Source organism: Tauraco erythrolophus, chromosome 2, assembly GCF_009769465.1.
Source record: "Tauraco erythrolophus isolate bTauEry1 chromosome 2, bTauEry1.pri, whole genome shotgun sequence".
Classification (NCBI taxonomy): domain Eukaryota; kingdom Metazoa; phylum Chordata; class Aves; order Musophagiformes; family Musophagidae; genus Tauraco; species Tauraco erythrolophus.
The window spans coordinates 107485299-107503627 of NC_141466.1; the positions used below are offsets into that span (position 1 = coordinate 107485299).

General features: G+C 37.7%; 1 protein-coding gene across 4 annotated transcripts in view; it reads left to right on the top strand.

Annotated features, from left to right (window-relative positions):
- Nucleotides 1-18329, top strand: part of PPP2R5A (protein phosphatase 2 regulatory subunit B'alpha) — a 45197-nt gene that overhangs the window by 12052 nt on the left and 14816 nt on the right. For all 4 annotated transcript variants that reach the window (XM_086631710.1, XM_086631708.1, XM_086631707.1 and 1 more), the window contains exons 2-4: nucleotides 5413-5609; nucleotides 10900-11001; nucleotides 17227-17319. In XM_086631710.1, the coding sequence (XP_086487836.1) occupies nucleotides 5413-5609; nucleotides 10900-11001; nucleotides 17227-17319 (392 nt within the window). The remainder of the gene's footprint in view (nucleotides 1-5412; nucleotides 5610-10899; nucleotides 11002-17226; nucleotides 17320-18329) is intronic.

Below are 18329 nucleotides of genomic sequence, written 5' to 3' on the forward strand. Positions count from 1 at the left end.
CTATAGTTGGATGATATGATTCCAAACAAGATGGTGAATGAACTTAACAGCTCACTGTAGCTGAAAGAGGAGTTTCTGTTCCAATCACTAATCTTGTGCCAGAGCTGATGCACGTCAGGCCCCTCCAGAAGCCATTTAACCTCACTAATATGGCCATGTTATTGAGTTAAAGCAGCTTGCAGAAAAGTCTGACAAGTTCCAGAGCCAGTGTCGAGGGATGGATGTGGCTGGGAGCAGAGGAGGGGAAGGAAGGAATAAATGGCAAGGGGGTAGCGGGGAGAGACCTCTCTTCTTTTCATTGTCAGCCAGCTATTTTGCTGCTTGCCAAGATGCAGATGTGGGCTCCCGAGAACCCAGAAACATATTCTGTCTGTCCTCTGTTGTAACATCAATTGCATCAAAACTCTCATTTCTTAGTAACACTTTACTGTGCCTGTAACATAAACACTGACACTCAGATGCTACAAGAGGTTGCAACAACAATGCACACAAGAACTCCCCAGGACCAAAATAAATCTTAAGTTTAACCTAAACAGGACTCCCTGTGCTTGATTTATGTCGGCTAGAACAGAGTTTACCAGACTAACCCCTTTCCAGATTTGATCTCTGAAAAAAGCAGGTTGTACAACAGTGTTGATGATTTACTGATGTGAAGAAATAAATCAAAAAAGCAAACAAAACCAAGCACTTGATGTCTCATAATACATGTGCTTCTCTCTTCATGTCAGTATTAAGGCTTCATTCTACTCTAGCGGATCCCTCCACTGCTGAATACAGCTACATATAGCACAGTAAATGTAACCAGATGACAGAGACTAAGTGCTAAACTTTATGCTGTGGAATATGGCATAACTATGGCACAATCCTTGTCATGTGTCAATCCTTGTTCTGTATTTCAGTTTGTCAAGGATTATGTAGAAGTGTAGGATGGACCACCAGGTTCAATTTACTGTAAGGAGGGATGGAGTACTTTATTCTGTAATATCATTGTTCTCTTAAGTGTTTGAAAGGGCTGTGTGTGTGCCTTAAGAGGCTATTAGAGGAAAACTTTATGGTGGTTTGTCTTGCATATTCCTGGGGGGTAGCTTTTTCAGGGAAAAGTAGAAATATTTAATTAGAGATATTAAAAAAAAAAATCAGAAACTTCTAAATATTTTAGAGGGCTTATCTTTTATTGGCAGGGAAAATAAGTTTTTTGAACTTCCAGTTTGTATAGTTGAGAGGGAGGAGTTTTTGTGGGCTTAGATTCCTGTTCCTGCTACTGAAGCAAGGATTATGTTAGGTTTACAGAATGTCTTGGGTAAATGATTGTGTTGAGAAAGAAGTATCTATGTTTTCCTTCCAGGAGAAATGCCTGTAAACATACGAGATAAATACTCTGTGGGAAGATGTCATTGTAGTCCCCTAGCTAGTGATCTGGTGGTGTTTGTATCTCCAGTTGTAGACTAGTGAGGTAGCTCTGTGATTGTGAACTCTTTCCCTATCTATATTTTGTTTGAGACCACTCTGAAAAAAAAAAAAAAGGTCATCTTTCAACTCAATATTTGTCTTTAGACTTGGATTGATGACCTTACAATTTGAAAGCATTTGCTTTAGAAACAAATCTGTACAATCAGGAAGCTTTAATGTTTAATAACTTCTGTTCAAGAGGAACTTCCAAGTCAATTTGTTTGTAACTTTTTATCCTTTGATATTGTGGCTACTGTCTGTAATGATCAGATTTTTGTAAGTAGTAGAAATAATACGGAAATTCTCAGTAGACTATGAAGTGCAAGAGTCAAATGCACTATTTTCATCAGTTACCAACATTTTGCCATCTATTGTGGATTTAGGCACTGAATAAGCAATGAATATCCTTAGAAGGAGTCATGATGGGTCATAATTTACAGTGATTTTTACAGTGTTGGATGGAAATTTTTGTGTTTAGGATTTCCTACCATCATCTCCGATTAAGAATCGGTTTTCTGTGGCTGCCTAAAATGTTATTACTACCTTCCCAAGGATCTCGGATCAACTGACAGCCAGCCTTTCAAAGAATGTTAACAATGGATTTAAAGAACTTCCTAAATCACACTTTTGTTGAGCAGCTTCTAGAAAATAAAGTTGAGGCAATTGCATTTTGATGACCTCGATCAGATGGTGTGTAGGCCATTTTCTAGGGTGTGGTTTAATGTATGTGTCTTGACATTCTTCCAAATAGGATTAAATGCCGTTGCTCCTTTTTTTCCTGCTTTAGGCTTCCTCATGTTTTGTTTCCTTTTCTCCTTTTTCTCTTCCTATTCCAAAACCATGCAGCAATTCAGGGGCAGGCTGGTGTTAGAATTCAGGCTGCTGCTTCTTTTCTTTTCTTCCCACCCCCCCCACCACTTCAAAATTCCGCCTGTCAACAGGGTTATTTTGTTGAAGCATCCTCCGTTTACTTTGAACCTACCTTATCTTCTATGGTCCTTATGGTATTTAGTGTATTTGAAGAGAAGCAATTGTCTTGAACTTCAGGTGTACGATGTAAATCTCGATAGATGTTAAATTGAAACTGTTTTAAAAATCTTGCCACAAATTGTTAAACTACTAAAGCTAAAAGCTCTGGTGTTGATGCAATTATGATGGCAGAATTTATTTTATTCACAGAACTGGAATAAACTATTGCAATATGATTTTATTGTGGTGTAGAGTTGTCTAGCTCCCATTGTACTTGGGATAGTTAGAGATATTAAGGACAGAGTTAAGAACGCTATCTGACAAATAGATTTTCCCAAATCACTTGATGGTTCCCATAGTACCTCTCATAACATTCCTGGGATAAACATACTATATGTCAAGCAGGGATTGAGCACATGAAGACAGGTAGTGCTGATACAACAGAACTGGCTTTCTTGTTACCTTATTTATTACCATGGTTGCACATAATTTTCATCTCTTGCAGATGTCTTTATTTCATGGTTCCCCTTAAAAGTATGGAAAATGGATGTATGCATAGAAGAAAATACTTCCCTTGGGTTTTCTTTAAATAAGAGTAACACAACGGATTAATGGACAGGATTTTCATTTGAGAAAACATGTCTAATTGAGATAGATCAGATTGCTAATGAAACGGACTAGTTGATATATGGCAGGAGAGGTACGATTTCTGTTACTCTGTCTAACTAAAAGGGGCTGATGCAGGGATTTTGCTGATATTCTAGGGAAGGTAATAAGTGATTTGGTTATGTTGTCTGAATTCCTGTTACTTGCTTTCAACCTTAGATCTTTAGTCTGTTTTAACTGCTATTAGGAACATTTAGATGCTGTCTGCTGGTTTTTGAAACTTCTAGGTAAATTTTGGTCAATGATACTTCATTTTACTGAACATCAAATAAAAACACTGTATTAGCAGCACTTCACTGCTGGGCTTTTGTAACTTGGAGTATAGTTCAGTTTGTAGTGAGGGAAAATAAGAGTAGGTTTGACTCCTGCTTGAGTCTGGCTATCAGCTTGGGGCTAGTGTCAAAAAAAGCCTGTCTCCCCTGTGTCGGTTTCCTTAAATTAGGCTTTTTGGATTTTATCCTCAGCATGTCACTGTTATTGCCTTGTTGCTATGATACGGTACTTACTCATGCAATCCGCTGTAGAATATTAGAAGATCTGAGCTGAAATGTTACGTAACTTATAAATGTTTTTACAGCTGATGTTCATTATTTTGCAGGGAGTAACAATTCATGTCTTTGCAGTTATCTGAGTGAAGTAAGCGTCTTGCATGATTTTTATTCAAAAGAAAAACGGTTAAAACTGCAGAATTAACGTTCAGAAGTATGAATTGTTCTTTATGAGGGAGTAGTAACTGCTAGCTTTTTCAAAAGCTCACAGAAGTTGTTATGCTCAGTTAATAGGATCATAACTGTCAGATGGGGAAAGGGAATACAGTATTCTGGTGTTTGAACGTTCAGGGCAGAGCGAGCATTTGGGATTACAGTGGAAGCGTTTTGGTCCATTTTAGCAATTACTTTTTGCTAATGGAAACGAAAGAATTCTATCAGATAATTCGTGAATATTAAAACCACTGTTGACTGTTGTCCCAGCCACTGAATGGAAGGTGTTTTGGTATGAAACTTGAGGAACTGGCATTATCAAAGAGCGTTTGAGTTGTTAAACTTACAAACTTAAAATGAAGTTTGTTTATTTAGAATAATCCTAAAACAGTAAAGAGAAGCATAAGATCTTTTTGTGATTTGTTCAGATTTTAAAGTGAGACTGAAGATTTTCAATACGCAGTGTTACAAGGCAGTTGCCTTTTTCTTGTCTTGATAATTTCCTTATGCTGAAACAGCAGTGCTAATACCAATACTGCAGTGAATGAGTGAAGCTAAGGGATTAGTAGTCTGACCATAGACAGGTCTTGAAGTTCTTTAAAGGCAGAGCATTCCTTATTCACAGATAAAATTGGAAATAAAGATTTTTATTTTTTTCACAAGTGAAATACCAACTGACTGATAGATGAGGTGATGCTGTGTTGCCAGAGTGGTTTAGAACCCCCCAACAAACAGATGAAAACAAGAACAAAAGGCACATTAAACAGATTTTTCAGTTAAAATCATGGCTGCTTTTGTTGTGATCATGCAACTTTTGAATATTTACAGTATTTTAAGGATGTACTAAATTTTTTAAGCATACAGTACTTAATCCATCTTTTTAGAGCTAATGTGAAATACTAATGGAGGAATTTTGGTTATCAGCTTATAGAGAAACTGCACTATAAAATGAAAATGCTGGATCATTTTAACACGTTGTCTTAATAGGCCAAAAAGCTGGAAAATCTTCCATGACTAAGTTTGTAATAAATCATTTAGACCAAAGCATGAAAATTCAGGAAATATCGAATTTATTTGAAATATCGGAGTTGATTCTTAAAAGAAATGTTCATCACATGATGTCAAAAGTATGTGAAGTATTTTGCATTGGGGTAAAAAGACAAGGTTCCTTCAAAGCAGATTTTACAGCTTTTAAGCAGGTTACATAATAAAGGATTAGGGAACAGAATGAGACAAATCGGATGAATGAAAGGTTAGTATGATGAACTGCTTCTGTATATCACATTTGGTGAGGGAGAGTTGGTACTTATTAATGTCTGTGTATTTCAAATAAAGTTAATTCAGGAACTCGTTTTTCCCTAAATATATTTACTGCTGTATATTTCTCCATTATTTCTTGTATGAAACACAAGTTGTGAATGGCAGGTCTTTCATTCTCACATGCTGAAATGGATATTTTGAGTTTTGACAATATTGCTTATTAATTCGCTGACTATAGAGCGTACTGTTCCCCATAATAAAAACCTGATAGCTATGCAAATTTTAGTCAACAAAATGGATTCAGAAATCCTGAGTTTGCTTCTACAGACTTAAGTGTTGGGTTTTTTTGATTTTTTTTTTTTTATAGATGCCACCTTCAATGAACAGCAAGATCTTTTTTGTCAGAAGTTGCAACAGTGTTGTGTGCTCTTTGACTTCATGGACTCTGTTTCAGACCTGAAAAGCAAAGAAATTAAGAGAGCAACACTGAATGAACTGGTTGAATACGTTTCAACAAATCGTGGAGTGATTGTTGAATCAGCTTATGCTGACATAGTGAAAATGGTAAGTAGAATGCTCTTGTTACATTTTGAATTTTAACACAATATCTTAAATCAGTTTATGACTTTGATGGCTTCTCACTCAGAATTGCTGTTGGTTATTCTGCTTATAAAATATAATTTGTTAATGATAACTTGGCTTAAAAGATTGTTTAGAAAGGCTTGTAAAAACAAACAAGCAGCTTGGTTTAATTATTAGCTGAAATATGATGCATTCAGGTTCATTAAAATGAAAGAACTGGTATATGCAGATGCTCAAAGTCTGGGTTAGCTTTGAAGTTTTTCTTATTCAGAAAATGGAAATATTTTGGTGCTGCCTGTCTTTGTTTATTTAAGAATAGCTGGAGTGACAGGCTGAAGTTTTCTGATAAAGATTCTTGTGGGTAGTAGTGTCAACAGAAAGATTTATCAGTGTAAGGAAGCAACTCTACTTTGTAAATACTTATATGTGGCTGGTTGTTACTGTTTTGGCCTTGGAGAGCTGTGCTAGAGTAGTCTGAGTGGTTTGCTTGAGTTGTAAGCCGCAGGATGACTTGTACTCTGCAATTTCTACAAATGGCTTGTTGAATAAGCAACAAAATATTTGTGGTTGTTATCTGCTGACTTTCCCAGGTTTTTATATGGGTTTTCAAATGCTACATAAGTGGTGGTTTAGATATGCCTATACTCCTTGTACAGGGAACACAACTGAAAGGCATTTGACAATAATCTGAAATGTTTTTAGATTGTATTTTCTAGAAATTTGAAATGTAAAAAGAATGTGTTTAGTGCCCGTGTGTTTAGGCTTATGGTTCTCTAAACTTCAGTTAAGTTTTTGTAGGCACAATATTGACTTTAAAAGTAGCTATCAGGAACGTAAGCAGACCAATTCAAAAATAAAGCCTATGACTTTTGTAGTTTTCTGTACAGTGCAAGCTATTTTTTCTTATGATTTTGTTTGGGTTTTTGTTTGGTGGCTTTTGGTTTTGTTTTTTTTTCTTTTTCTGTGAGCAGCAGATGTGGAAGATCAGATCTTTAATATCAATAAGTGTAGAAATTTTGCCATTATACTGAAGGACTAAGATTATTGAAACCCTTTTAATCATTTTGGCTGTTTCACCAGATGCTTCAGTTTTACAAAAGATGCAGGACAGGGGGGGTTTTGTATACTTCTGTTTTTTAAAGTACTTGTGTTTCTGTCCCAAATGATTTTAACACAAGAAAATAAAGGACAGAGTATGTCCTTTGGGTTTTTTTTGGCTGGCTGGTGGCAACAATCCTGAATCCTTGCAGTATTTTCTTACTCTGTGTGCCCTCTGTAGCCTCTTGTTAGAAGAAAGAGTATACTAACTAGCCTATCATACTTGTTGAAGGGAGATTTTCTTTTATACTGAGTTGTTTTCTTTTCTTGGAGGTGAGGTGGTGTTGAGCTGTTATTTTGAGGTTATTGTTGTTGTGCAAATGATTGGGCTCTGTGGATGCTTGTTTTTCCTTCCATAACAAATTTCCATCACCTTTTCCCCCTTAAAATGACAGAAAATGAAGAAGGCCTTAAATGCTCAGTGAGAGCTTTTTCAGAGCTTTAGACAAAAGATCCCTCCAAGCCTGAATAGTATTTCTAGTCTCCCTGGCAACTGGCAGCAGAAAAGGTCTTTGCTGTGAATTAGGCCAAAGTACTAGCTTTCAGAAGGAGCTCTGGATGAGTCTCTCCCTCCAAACAACATGTGTGTCAGGCTTGAGGTCTGTCTTTGTAGCAAAACTTGGGAGATTTAAAAGATCATTTTTCTCCAAAAAATTTTTTAGACAGTTCGGTGTTACTTCTTTAAAAGAGAAAGCATTTTGAGTTTTTTGCAGAGTTTGAAGGATAGAGGTTTTGGGACAAAACCCTAGAAATCAGCCTTGCTGAAACTCAACTATCATGACTGGTAGTAAAGGATGAACAGACTACAAAAATTCACTGAAGAAAGCCAGAGTGGCATCAGTGGCAGAAGCGGAGCCATTTTCTTTCCAAAGCCCCTTGTCTTTCCCTAGGTCTGGGACACCTTTCCTCCAGCTTGCAGAGGAAGCAGCCCAGTTTCCTTGTAGTCACCCGAGTCTTGGGGAGGCAAAGTCAACAGTCCCATAGAGATATCAAGGGGAAAAAACACCCTGTTTTTCCTGACCAGTGCGTATGCAAGGTCTGTAGAGGTGAGGAGGTCTCCTAGCACTCCTTCCCTTTGCGTGGTTTCTGTTACCAGGATAGCTGCTGGGCCAGTACCACACAAAAATGGCTCATGTAGTTGTCCTTGCTCTGCTTGGATCCTCAAGTAGGGACCACTGGTTGAAATGATACCAATATCTTTTCAAGCCTCCAAGGATGAAACAAGATCATAAGAAAAATCTTTGTTTAGGCAGATGCGCAGGATGTGCTGTAGGTTATCTTTTTGGTGCCCCAGGCAACCCAATTTTTCTGGAACTTGTTTGCCAAAGCCTTTGAATTAAGAACTGAGGAAGAGTTTTGCTTACAAATGATTTTGAAGGAGTAGCACGGTGGTCTCTGCACCTTCTTCGTGTCTCCTGCAAACTAGTGTCTCCTCTGTTTGGAAGTTTTCAGTTGAAAGTACTCTGAAGCTAACAGCAAATTAAAGTTTGGCACTGTGAATGTTTTAAAACTTCCTGGGAAGTTGGAAAGCTCTAGCCTTTATCAGGTTTGGGAGCATAACAGAAACATCCCTCGAATACATGTTACTCCTCCATCTCCTTGTGCTTGCCAACCTCCCCTCATTCCCCACCAGTGTATAAAAATCCAATGTAACTGACATTGTCCTAGCAGCTTGCACATGTTCTGAATTCAGAATTTAAAAAAACATCAAGTATCCCTATTTGCATGCCCAGAAATTGAAATGGAATCCAGTATCTCTCCAAATGCCTAGCTCCTTGGGAAGTGTACAGATAATGAAGGACTCTTTTTGTCTTGTTTCTTTTTTCTTATTTTTCTTTTTTGTTTTAATAAAATATAATTGCTGTATCTTAATACATTAACTGGCAGATTTTCAGATTCACTTTCACAAAACTTTCTGAGATATAGTTTAGAAACGTAATGCTGGATTTCTCTGGAAACTTGTCCAGCTGTATAACACCTATGATTTGTATTTATCAAATCCCAGTTTTGAGATAAGACCTCACGAAGGAAAAGGTATGTTTAAAATAATATGAGAGGATTTAGAGAAGAATTTGCCCATAGAAAAACAATAGAGGCCTTAACCCAAACCATGTTGTTTGATCAATACTGTTAGCAAGACATTAGAAAGAAGCAAATGAGACGGGAAGTAAAAGTATTTCAAACATAACAAAGTAAATGAACCAGTTCTTTAGGCAGACAAGCTAGCACACAGCATAAACTGTGTGCCATTTTTAAGTTTCATATGTTCTCAGGAGAGTGATAACGCTAGTAGGAGTACTGCATGTTCTGAAAATCATAATACTAGTTTTCTAATGATCTGGCCAAGATTTGTTTCTGCTACTGAAATATGGTCAGTAGTTAGCACTTTTGTTTTGGACTTGAAACTTTTGCATTCTGTGCTCTGAGGTTCTGTGCTAAAGGGTCGACTGATTCAGTTCAGCAAGATGCATCTAGAAATAAAAGGATGCATTTTCAAGAAACATTACCAGAAGACTAGTAAACAGAGAGAGATCTCTGTAGGGGGCTGATTTGTGTGTTCGATGTTTTAGTTGAATACCTAATAAGAGTGGACAGTGTCAAATAACAGAACCAGGATTGTAGTCTTGGTTTTCGGGCTCGATTAAAATTCACATTCCCTGAGTCCTACTTATAGAATCATAGAATGGTTAGGGCTGGAAGGGACCTTCAAAGGTCATCTAGTCCAACCCCCCTGCAAGGAACAGGGGTATCTCCAACTAGATCAGGTTGCTCAGGGCCTCGTCCAACCAATTTCTCTTGTGCTCTGGAATCCCAAGTCCCTTGTGCTTACAACATTAAAGGACAACTGTATTGGTTTGTGGTGGTTGCATTTTCCTGCTGTGCAGTAAACTGACACTGTTGTAGTGTCCATCTGTACAGAACATCATTGCCCATCTACTCCAGAGCAGCAGCATCTGCAGCTTTGCTGTGTACCAACAGGAGACAGTGACAGGTCATAGCATGAAACACATAAGAGGAAATGAAAAGTCAGTTTATGCGATGACTTTATATCTTGTTTAATGAGGCAGCTGATTCTTCTGTGCAGAGCCAGCTGGGTGACTTCAGGATCTTTTAAAGAACTTTTGCAAGATTCTTCAAACACCTTGGAGACTCCATGGAAGCTGTCCGATACCATTTGCTGCAAACTGTCAACCATTCTTTCTTTTGTGTTTAGTAGGCTTGGGTAGTTAGCAGCTATTTGAAACAGATTTGATTAAAAAAGAATAAATAAAGAGTTTGGAAGATGATTAGAAAAGTTGGGTTAAATGTGTTCCTGAAAAAAACAGTGGAAAATGGAGAAACAAAATTAATGTCATGTTCTCTTTCGTTCACGTTAAAGAGATTTAAAATACAGCATGTTGCATGTGGCAGAAGAGATGACATTTATTTGTCTTTTGACATCTGAAAGATTGGTCTTCTATCCAGACTTCTATACACTTCAAAAATCCCTGAAGAAACCTTTTTAAACTCACCCTTTTGAAATTGATTTAATGGGACTATATCGTATTTAAAGTAAATTGGTAGCTATTTTTCTTAGTTTTTTCAAAGTTACTCTGTTAAATCAAAAAGTTACAATCACTATGTATGTCTGACTTCCCAACATCTTGAAATTGTCAAAGGTGAAAAACTGTAAACAGTTCTTCAGTTCTTACTTAAAAGTGAGAAATATCTTCAAGTAAAGAACTCTAACATTAGATATATTTTCAGGATTGTCTGCTTTACATTTGAAGAGAGCTCTGTTTAAGTCATAATTTTAGTCATACTGTATTTGATATCTTATATAAAACCTCAGCTCTGTGTCACATAGTTAAGAATTGGTCTTTATAAGGGGAAACTGAAGTTTTCTCTTAACTTTCATGGTTTCAGAGAAAAATTTTAAATATGACTGTGTCTAGCTACAAACTTGTAAAACAGTTGAGACAAAAGTTACTTTTATTATTTTCATTGGCCTGTTGCAGACTTTTGGCTGTTTGGATTTAGCAGTTTCGATAAAATAAAGAATAAAAGTGATTTTTTTTTTCTTTTAAAGCTGTTTTTGTTTCATGTAATTTTAGGATAAAAGCAGTACTTTACTGACTGTGGTCTGTGGAAGCATAAAAAGTGATGTAATTAAACAATATTTTTTCTGTTTCAGATTAGTTCTAATATTTTCAGAACGCTTCCACCTAGTGATAACCCAGATTTTGATCCAGAAGAAGATGAACCAACTCTTGAAGCCTCATGGCCCCACATACAGGTATACAGTTCCTTTATTTTCTGTCCTTCTTGTAAAGCAAGACCTGTGAATGGACGCTTGAGTCATTTTGTGCCTTTGGTGAGAAAGTCAAAATTGCTTTTGTAAGACAACTGAGTTTCTGTACTTCAGAGAGGAAAAAAAAGCGGTGCTTTTCTTAATATGTATAAATATGGCAGAATGTTTTAATGGCGTGATTGCACTGTTAGTGTGGTATATATGCTTTAAAAAGATATGGATATTTTAGGTAATTATACTCTTGAGGTTTGTTTTTTGGAGTTGAGCAATTTTTTTGTGTGATTTCAATAAAATATGAGTGGCTGTTAACAGTTCGGTTTCTTTGACAGTATCAAAAACCAGAGCAATAGCCTGTATTTGTCTTTTGAGCAAGAAATAGATACCTCCTCATTCTTCCCACCCTCTTCCCTCCCTCCATACAAAAACTTTACAATATAGGCGTTGTTATTTGGTAACAGTTGGTTGGTTATTCCATTGTTGCGCTCCTGTGCCAGTCTCGTGATTTTTATAACGTTGCTGTATCAATCACATGATTGACTTGCAATACTGCTGTTTGTTTTTTTTTTTCAATTAACTGTTAAAAGTTGAACAAACCTAAATCACTTGAAATCATCCAAGCTCATATCTCAGGTAGTTCATTGCTGAATGTAAATAAGTAGGATCTGTTAAATATAAGTTATGTAGCAACTTCTAGCAGCGGGTAGAAGATTAATAGCTACCGCACATCTGCGTACCCTTGTCTCCTCTCTCTTAAGGGAGTTAAAATGCTACTCTGTCCCTATAATATTACAGTTCTAATGTATCAACGAATGCTCTTAGTTAGAAACTGGACTTTTAATATTGGCCATAAAAAGTACATGTTCAGGATAGTGTTTGAAAGAAACAGGTTATCACAAAAAATAACTCTGCAGGTTAAAGGCTGTGATAGTTATTGTCTCACTTACGTGTGGCTGATTCCAGTTCATAGGAGAAATGGCTATAACTGAACTAGATAAGAGGCTTGATTTTGGAGGGATGAGAGGATGCAAGGGCTATGGAAATGTCTCTTCACATCAGTAGTGGCATTGGCTTAAAAATGCCCTGTCTCTGGAGTACAATTCGTAAATGTTTGCTCGGTGCACTTTAGGTCATAAGTAAACTATAGTTCTTTTTCTATAAAAAGACTTTTCTGGTTTCTTTGACCAGTTCACTTGTGCTTTAGGCTTGTCTAAGATAAATTGAGAGAGGTTTGTAGCCCGTGGTATTATTTGAAATTTTATTTTCAGCTTTTTCCTTTGCCCTTTTCTAAATGAGTTTTGGCCAGGCTGTCTGATCATTGATTGTGGATTTCCCTCTCCTGCATCAGTTGTTCATCCTGTTCTTGGAATAGATTGCTCACTGCAGCACAACAGAGACAGTTTGTGTTTTCTCTCTTTTTTTTTTTTTTTTACAGTTTACGTGCTAATGGATGGTAGAAGGCTGAGTTTGATAACTTACTAATTGCCCTTCAGGAGCACAAAGCTGCTAGAAGTATCAAATTTTGTGTATGGAGGAAGGAGATATGCACATCCATTTCCTCCCCACCATCAAAACCCATTATTACTTTTGGTATAGTCTAAAGAACTGCTTGGGGAGTGTGGATTCTTTTGCTGGCTGCAATTTGTGCTTGCTCAATTACAAACAAATTCAGAATTCTGTCCTGATCTGGCAGTCAGGCAGCCAGTTTTCTGGGAGGGAAAAGAAAAAAAAACTGAATCTCTACTCTTCTCTGTTTGAATCTGTTGGCATTTCTCTACAAAATAACATGATAGATAACGGCTTAGTAGGTTACCAGTATGTGTAGTCACAACAAAAGACTCTTGACCTTCAGTAAAATGAGTGCCACTAGAAAGGCATTGCTTTAAAGCAATACTCAAGAGGGTTTGTAACAGCCAAACTAGGTTGAACAGGTTAGCATTAAAGCCACTGTGTATTTTGGAGCTTAGGGATCTGCAGAGTTGGTGGAATTGTTAGCTTAAAGCAGTAATATTCTAGTGGTCTCCAAGAAAAAAGATTGAACCACCAAAGTAACAGGAATTCTATTTCATAGCTTTTTGACCTAAGTAGACCCATTTTGAGAACCAAAATGGCTAAATCCAACAGTTCTCCCCTGATCTAGTATGCTCAACTTTGAAGCATTACCATTGGAAATACCTGTCTCTTGGTTGGTGTTGGGCTGTTTTTTGTGGTTTTGTTCTTTGTATTTTTTTTTTTTTTAGTTAGGAGCAGCCAGTGTCTGTTGTGGGTAGAATTCATTCTTGTACCCGTAGTTGGCCATTGTGCTATCCAGAAATGACCGTTGCAACTTGCTTCCTGAAATGCCTTGGGTAAAGCTTCATGTATTTCCTGAGGATTTCCAGTTACTTGATACCTTTTACCAGTTGTACATATTCTAGGAGCAGTGGTACTAATTACCAGGATGCTAGACAATTCTGTAAGCATCAGAACTGCATAAATACTCCTTCAGTGCACAACACTTCCCTGCGATACAGCTCAAACTGGATTTTTGAGCACTAAATTTGGTTTTTCTGAAAGCTCTTTAAGAAAAATAGCAACAGTCGTGGTTCTGGAGGTGCATGTGTTTGTAAGAAACATTCAAATGGTTACTAATGCATGTTCAGCCTATATTAGAAATGAGACATGTAACTGATTGATTTGTCATCATATATTGAGAATCTTGCATTAATATTGTTCTATTTTATAGATGAGATGTACCTTGGTTTTGACCCTAATTGATATGCTAAATTTAATCTTGAACAGCTTGTACCATGATGTTACAGCGTTATGCTTTAACTTAGTTCTTCTGATTGATGTTTATTGTAGTGTCCATATCTCTTTATGGAAAGAAGCCATAATTGCCCTTCCCCCTCTGTCCGTTAGGGGAAACAAAACATGCCAATTTAGTCTTTATTCATAAAAGATGCTCCATCTCATGGCTCCTTCTCCATATCCTTGCAGGTTTGAACAAATTTCCTCAAGCATGTATAGGACAGTGCATCTCTCTGTACTGTCAGTATCTTCCTGGGATATCCCAGGATTTCATCTGTCACTTCCCTGGCTTCATTGCGTAGATGAATCTTAGTAATACTATGGTTACCAAGTAATTCAGAACCAGCATCCCTTCCTTTCTCAGCTTAAAGGCTTACTAGTGCTTAGCAGAGCTTTTTCTTGGATCTCCAACTGTGACTTTGCAGTCCTTGAGTTTCATTGTGTATCTGTTACTCCAGGCCTTCAGGATCAACTTGTCCTTTCTTATTGATAACCTGACATATGTTTTTCTTTCTTTTTTTTTTTTTTAATTCCTGGTGGTATCTTCTGATATTGTGGTATCATCTAAGCAGTTATCACATACAACTATTCTTTGTTGTGGTCATAGAATCGTAGAATGGTTTGGGTTGGAAGGGACCTCAAAGATCATCTAGTTCCAACTCCCCTGCCATGGGCAGGGACACCCTCCACTACACCAGGTTGCTCAAAGCCTCATCCAACCTGGCCTTGAACACTTCGAGGGATGGAGCATTCACAGCTTCTCTGGGCAGCCTGTTCCAGTGCCTCACCACCCTCTGAGTGAAAAATTTATTTTTTATATCTAATCTAAATCTATCCTCTTTCAGTTTAAAGCCATTACCCCTTGTAACAAGTCCCTCTCTCACTGGTAGAAATGTTTTAATATAGGAATTCATTACAGAAATATTGAATGAAATTTAATTCCAAAATTAATTCCTGTGAAGCTGTACTAATAACCTCCCTCCAGTTTTCCATTTCAGTACAAACCACTAACGAATTTATCTAGCTTCTAGCTTGAAAAACATCAGTAGAATCACAGAATGGTTTGGGCTGGAAGGGACCTTTAAAGATCATCTAGTCCAACGGCCCTGCAGTGAGCAGGGCCCTATCCAGTGTGGCCATGAATGTTTCCAGAGATGAGGCATCTACAGCCTCTCTGGGAAATCTGTTCCAGTGCCTCACTACCCTCATTGTAAAAAATTTCTTCTTTATATCTAGTCTGCATCTACCTTCTTTTAGTTTAAAACCATTATGCCTTATCCTATGGCAACAGGCCCTACTAAAAAGGTTCTCCCCATCTTTCTCATGAGACCCCTTTAAGTACTGAAATACTGCAATAAGGTCTTCCCGGAGCCTCGTCTTCTCCAGGCTGAACAGCCCCAACTGTTTCAGCCTGTCTTCATAGCAGAGGTGCTCCAGCCCTCAGATCATCTTCGTGGCCCTCCTCTGGACCCATTCCAGCAGCTCCATGTCCTTCTTGTGCTGGGGACTCCAGAGCTGAATGCAGTATTCCAGGTGGGCTCTCAGGAGAGCAGAGTAGAGGGGCAGAATCCCCTCCCTCACCCTGCTGGCCACGCTTTTTTGGATGCAGCCCAGGATACAGCTGGCTTTCTGGGCTGCAAGCGCACATTGCTGGCTCGTGTTCAGCTTTTCATCCACCAATATCCCCAAGTCCTCCTTGGCAGGGCTGCTCTCAATTCCTTCATCCCCCAGCCTGTATTGATACCAGGGATTGCCCCGACCCATGTGCAGGACCTTGCGCTTGGCCTTGTTGAACTTTATAAGGTTCACACAGGCCCACTTCTCAAGCTTTTCCAAGTCCTTCTTGATGGCATCCTGTCCCTCAGGCATGTCAACCACACCACTCAGCTTGGTGTTGTCTGCAAACTTGATGAGGGTGCACTTGATCCTGCTGTCTGTGTCACTGATGAAGATACTGAACAGCTGTGATTGATCTCTTTCTAAGACAGAGGGTGGAGTATGGAAATACTTAAAATTATACTATTGGATTGTCTATTACCAAGCTTTAAAAAACTCAGTCCTATGTTGTCTGTTGTGCAACTATGTGCTATTGTGTTTATGCACAGGAAGACAAACCAAGGCTGTACAGGGAAGCTCGGGTTTTAATACATGAAACTTGTGTACATTTAAACTGCTGATATGAAAAGCTCTTGTTACAGTCTGTCAGAGGGGAAGAAAGTGAAGGGAAACTTGTGTTTTTGAGCTTCTGCTTTGCAGATACAGCATACCCTCCTCGAGGCTATGCGTAAGTAACTGTCATCCCAAATGTTCTAGATAAAAAGTACTTACTGTCAAGCCCTTCTCTCAAGTGAACTTCATAATTATAATTATGAATTACTCAGGTGTTGGCGCTCACTTTAATAAGCGCTCTTAGTGGTAACAGTTGAAATACATGTGTGGGTTTTATTTAGAAGTCCAGTCAGTGATGTCTTCATGCATCTAGATTGCATTTTAGTATTCTTACTAATCAGTAGTTTAACTAACATGGACTTAAGAAATAGGTGTTGAGAACATAAGCAGCCCTGAATGTATCAAAGTGTAAGACATCTTTCTTCTGAATTGTCTTAGTTAAGAGATGCCTTATGTGTATTTTATAAGTCTGACATTGTTATGGAAGTACAGTATTTTGTGTCTTGCACTTCTGACGAACTGCAAAATATGGGACTTGTGCTCTGGCTTCTTCATGTGTCTGCTAACTCAGACCCCCTCTAGCTCTGTCCTGTCTGTTTTTCCATCTGTGGGAACTATGGGATCATAGCAAATGGGGACTTGAACTCAATACAAATAACATACTATAAAATGTAAAGGATGTTGAAGATAAATCTGCAGAGATTCTTGTTGTTTGAAGGAGTGTCCAGGATATAGTAACCTAATGATAAGCCAAACTCTTTAAGTTTCTGTGTATTCATTCAGCTTTTTAATGACTTTTCATTTTTGGAGTTTGCAGCTGAAACTTAATTTCAGGAACACTTAGTTAGCAGACTTTTCTTCATCTGTTTAAGGAATTAGGTGACGTTAGAACACTTAATTCTACCCTTAGTGTTGATCAGTGTTTGGTAACTTATTTCTACATAATAAATTCTTAATACAGTAGGAAATGTGAATATGTGTAATAGAACTTTTTTTTTGTCTAATAGTGTTATTTTCAGTAGATTATTTATTAAGCTTTGACTCTTCTGAGCATTAAAGTGTTTTTGATACTTACTGTAATTCTTTCAGTAAGTTCCAGTAGAGGCTGTGATTCAGCAGTGATGTGTTAGGCTTCCGTTTCCTTTTGTACCTTTTAAGCATGTGAATACTCCCACTGAGTTTGGAGGGGTGGGCACCGAGATCTGTGTTATGGTGTACTTACTGACTTCAGAATTTTCATTTCAATGTTTGTAGTTGGTGTATGAATTTTTCCTGAGGTTTTTGGAGAGCCCGGATTTTCAGCCTAGCATTGCAAAGAGATATATTGACCAGAAATTTGTACAGCAGGTAAGTAGAGAGTTTTCCCACCCTGAGATTTAAAGATCTTCTCTCAATCGTAACTCATCAGATGACTGTACAGCTAAGGAGATATTAAAGCTTTTATCTTGACAGAGGATTGAATTTTAGTGCTTCCAACAGTGGTTTCTGCCAAACACTAAATAAACAGCACGTTATACCACACAGGTTATATGTAATTAGTAACTTCAGATACACTTTGTTTTCAGATGTCAGCCTCAGTGCTTTGCAATGCAAGATATTTGTAATTTGTAAATAAAAGTTCTTCTTTTAATGACTTGTAACTTCCAGTCAGATTAACAATGGGTGCTAATTAAATCATTGCTGTGCTTTTATGTTTGTTGTTTTTTCATAGATTTATCATGGAAAAACTTACAGCAAACTTTTTTCCTGTAAAAAGCTCATGTACTTATTGTATGTGAAATGCGTTCCAACATGTGCTACCTTGTGACTAGGTAGCATCATTCTCTTCACTATTGCGTGTTAACCACAGAAGGAGAATCAAGTGAGGAAGTACACAGGAAAGCCATGCTTTACCATGCAAAGTAACTACAAGCAAGAAAGTGAAGTGAGATTTCATTTTAAATGTGACTTCTCAAGGAATCAGGCTGCAGAATATTATAACAATTTTTGTCCAGTGTTAACTGGGTGGGGATTTTTTTTTTTACCATGTCAAAATACTTGTTTGTCAAGTTGAAGCTTAGTATCTGAAGAGTGAGAGCTGGCAGGCCATCACAGTACCGCAATGAAAAGTAGAAACATAGATGGACGCTTTCTCTCCTCACCTTCAATGACTGCATTTAATTTCCACTTGTTTGGTTTTACTGTTCTTGTTTATAGGTGTTTCCTTCTTTTGACTTTCCCACAAAATTTAGGCCTGAAGCTCCTACTGAACTGCTGGCTGTGGGTATCCAATTTACTAATTGACCTGTGCTTCTTTAAGAGCGATGGTGCAGTTTCAATTCCTGACATGTCACTTGATATTTTGCTAGAGTACAAGA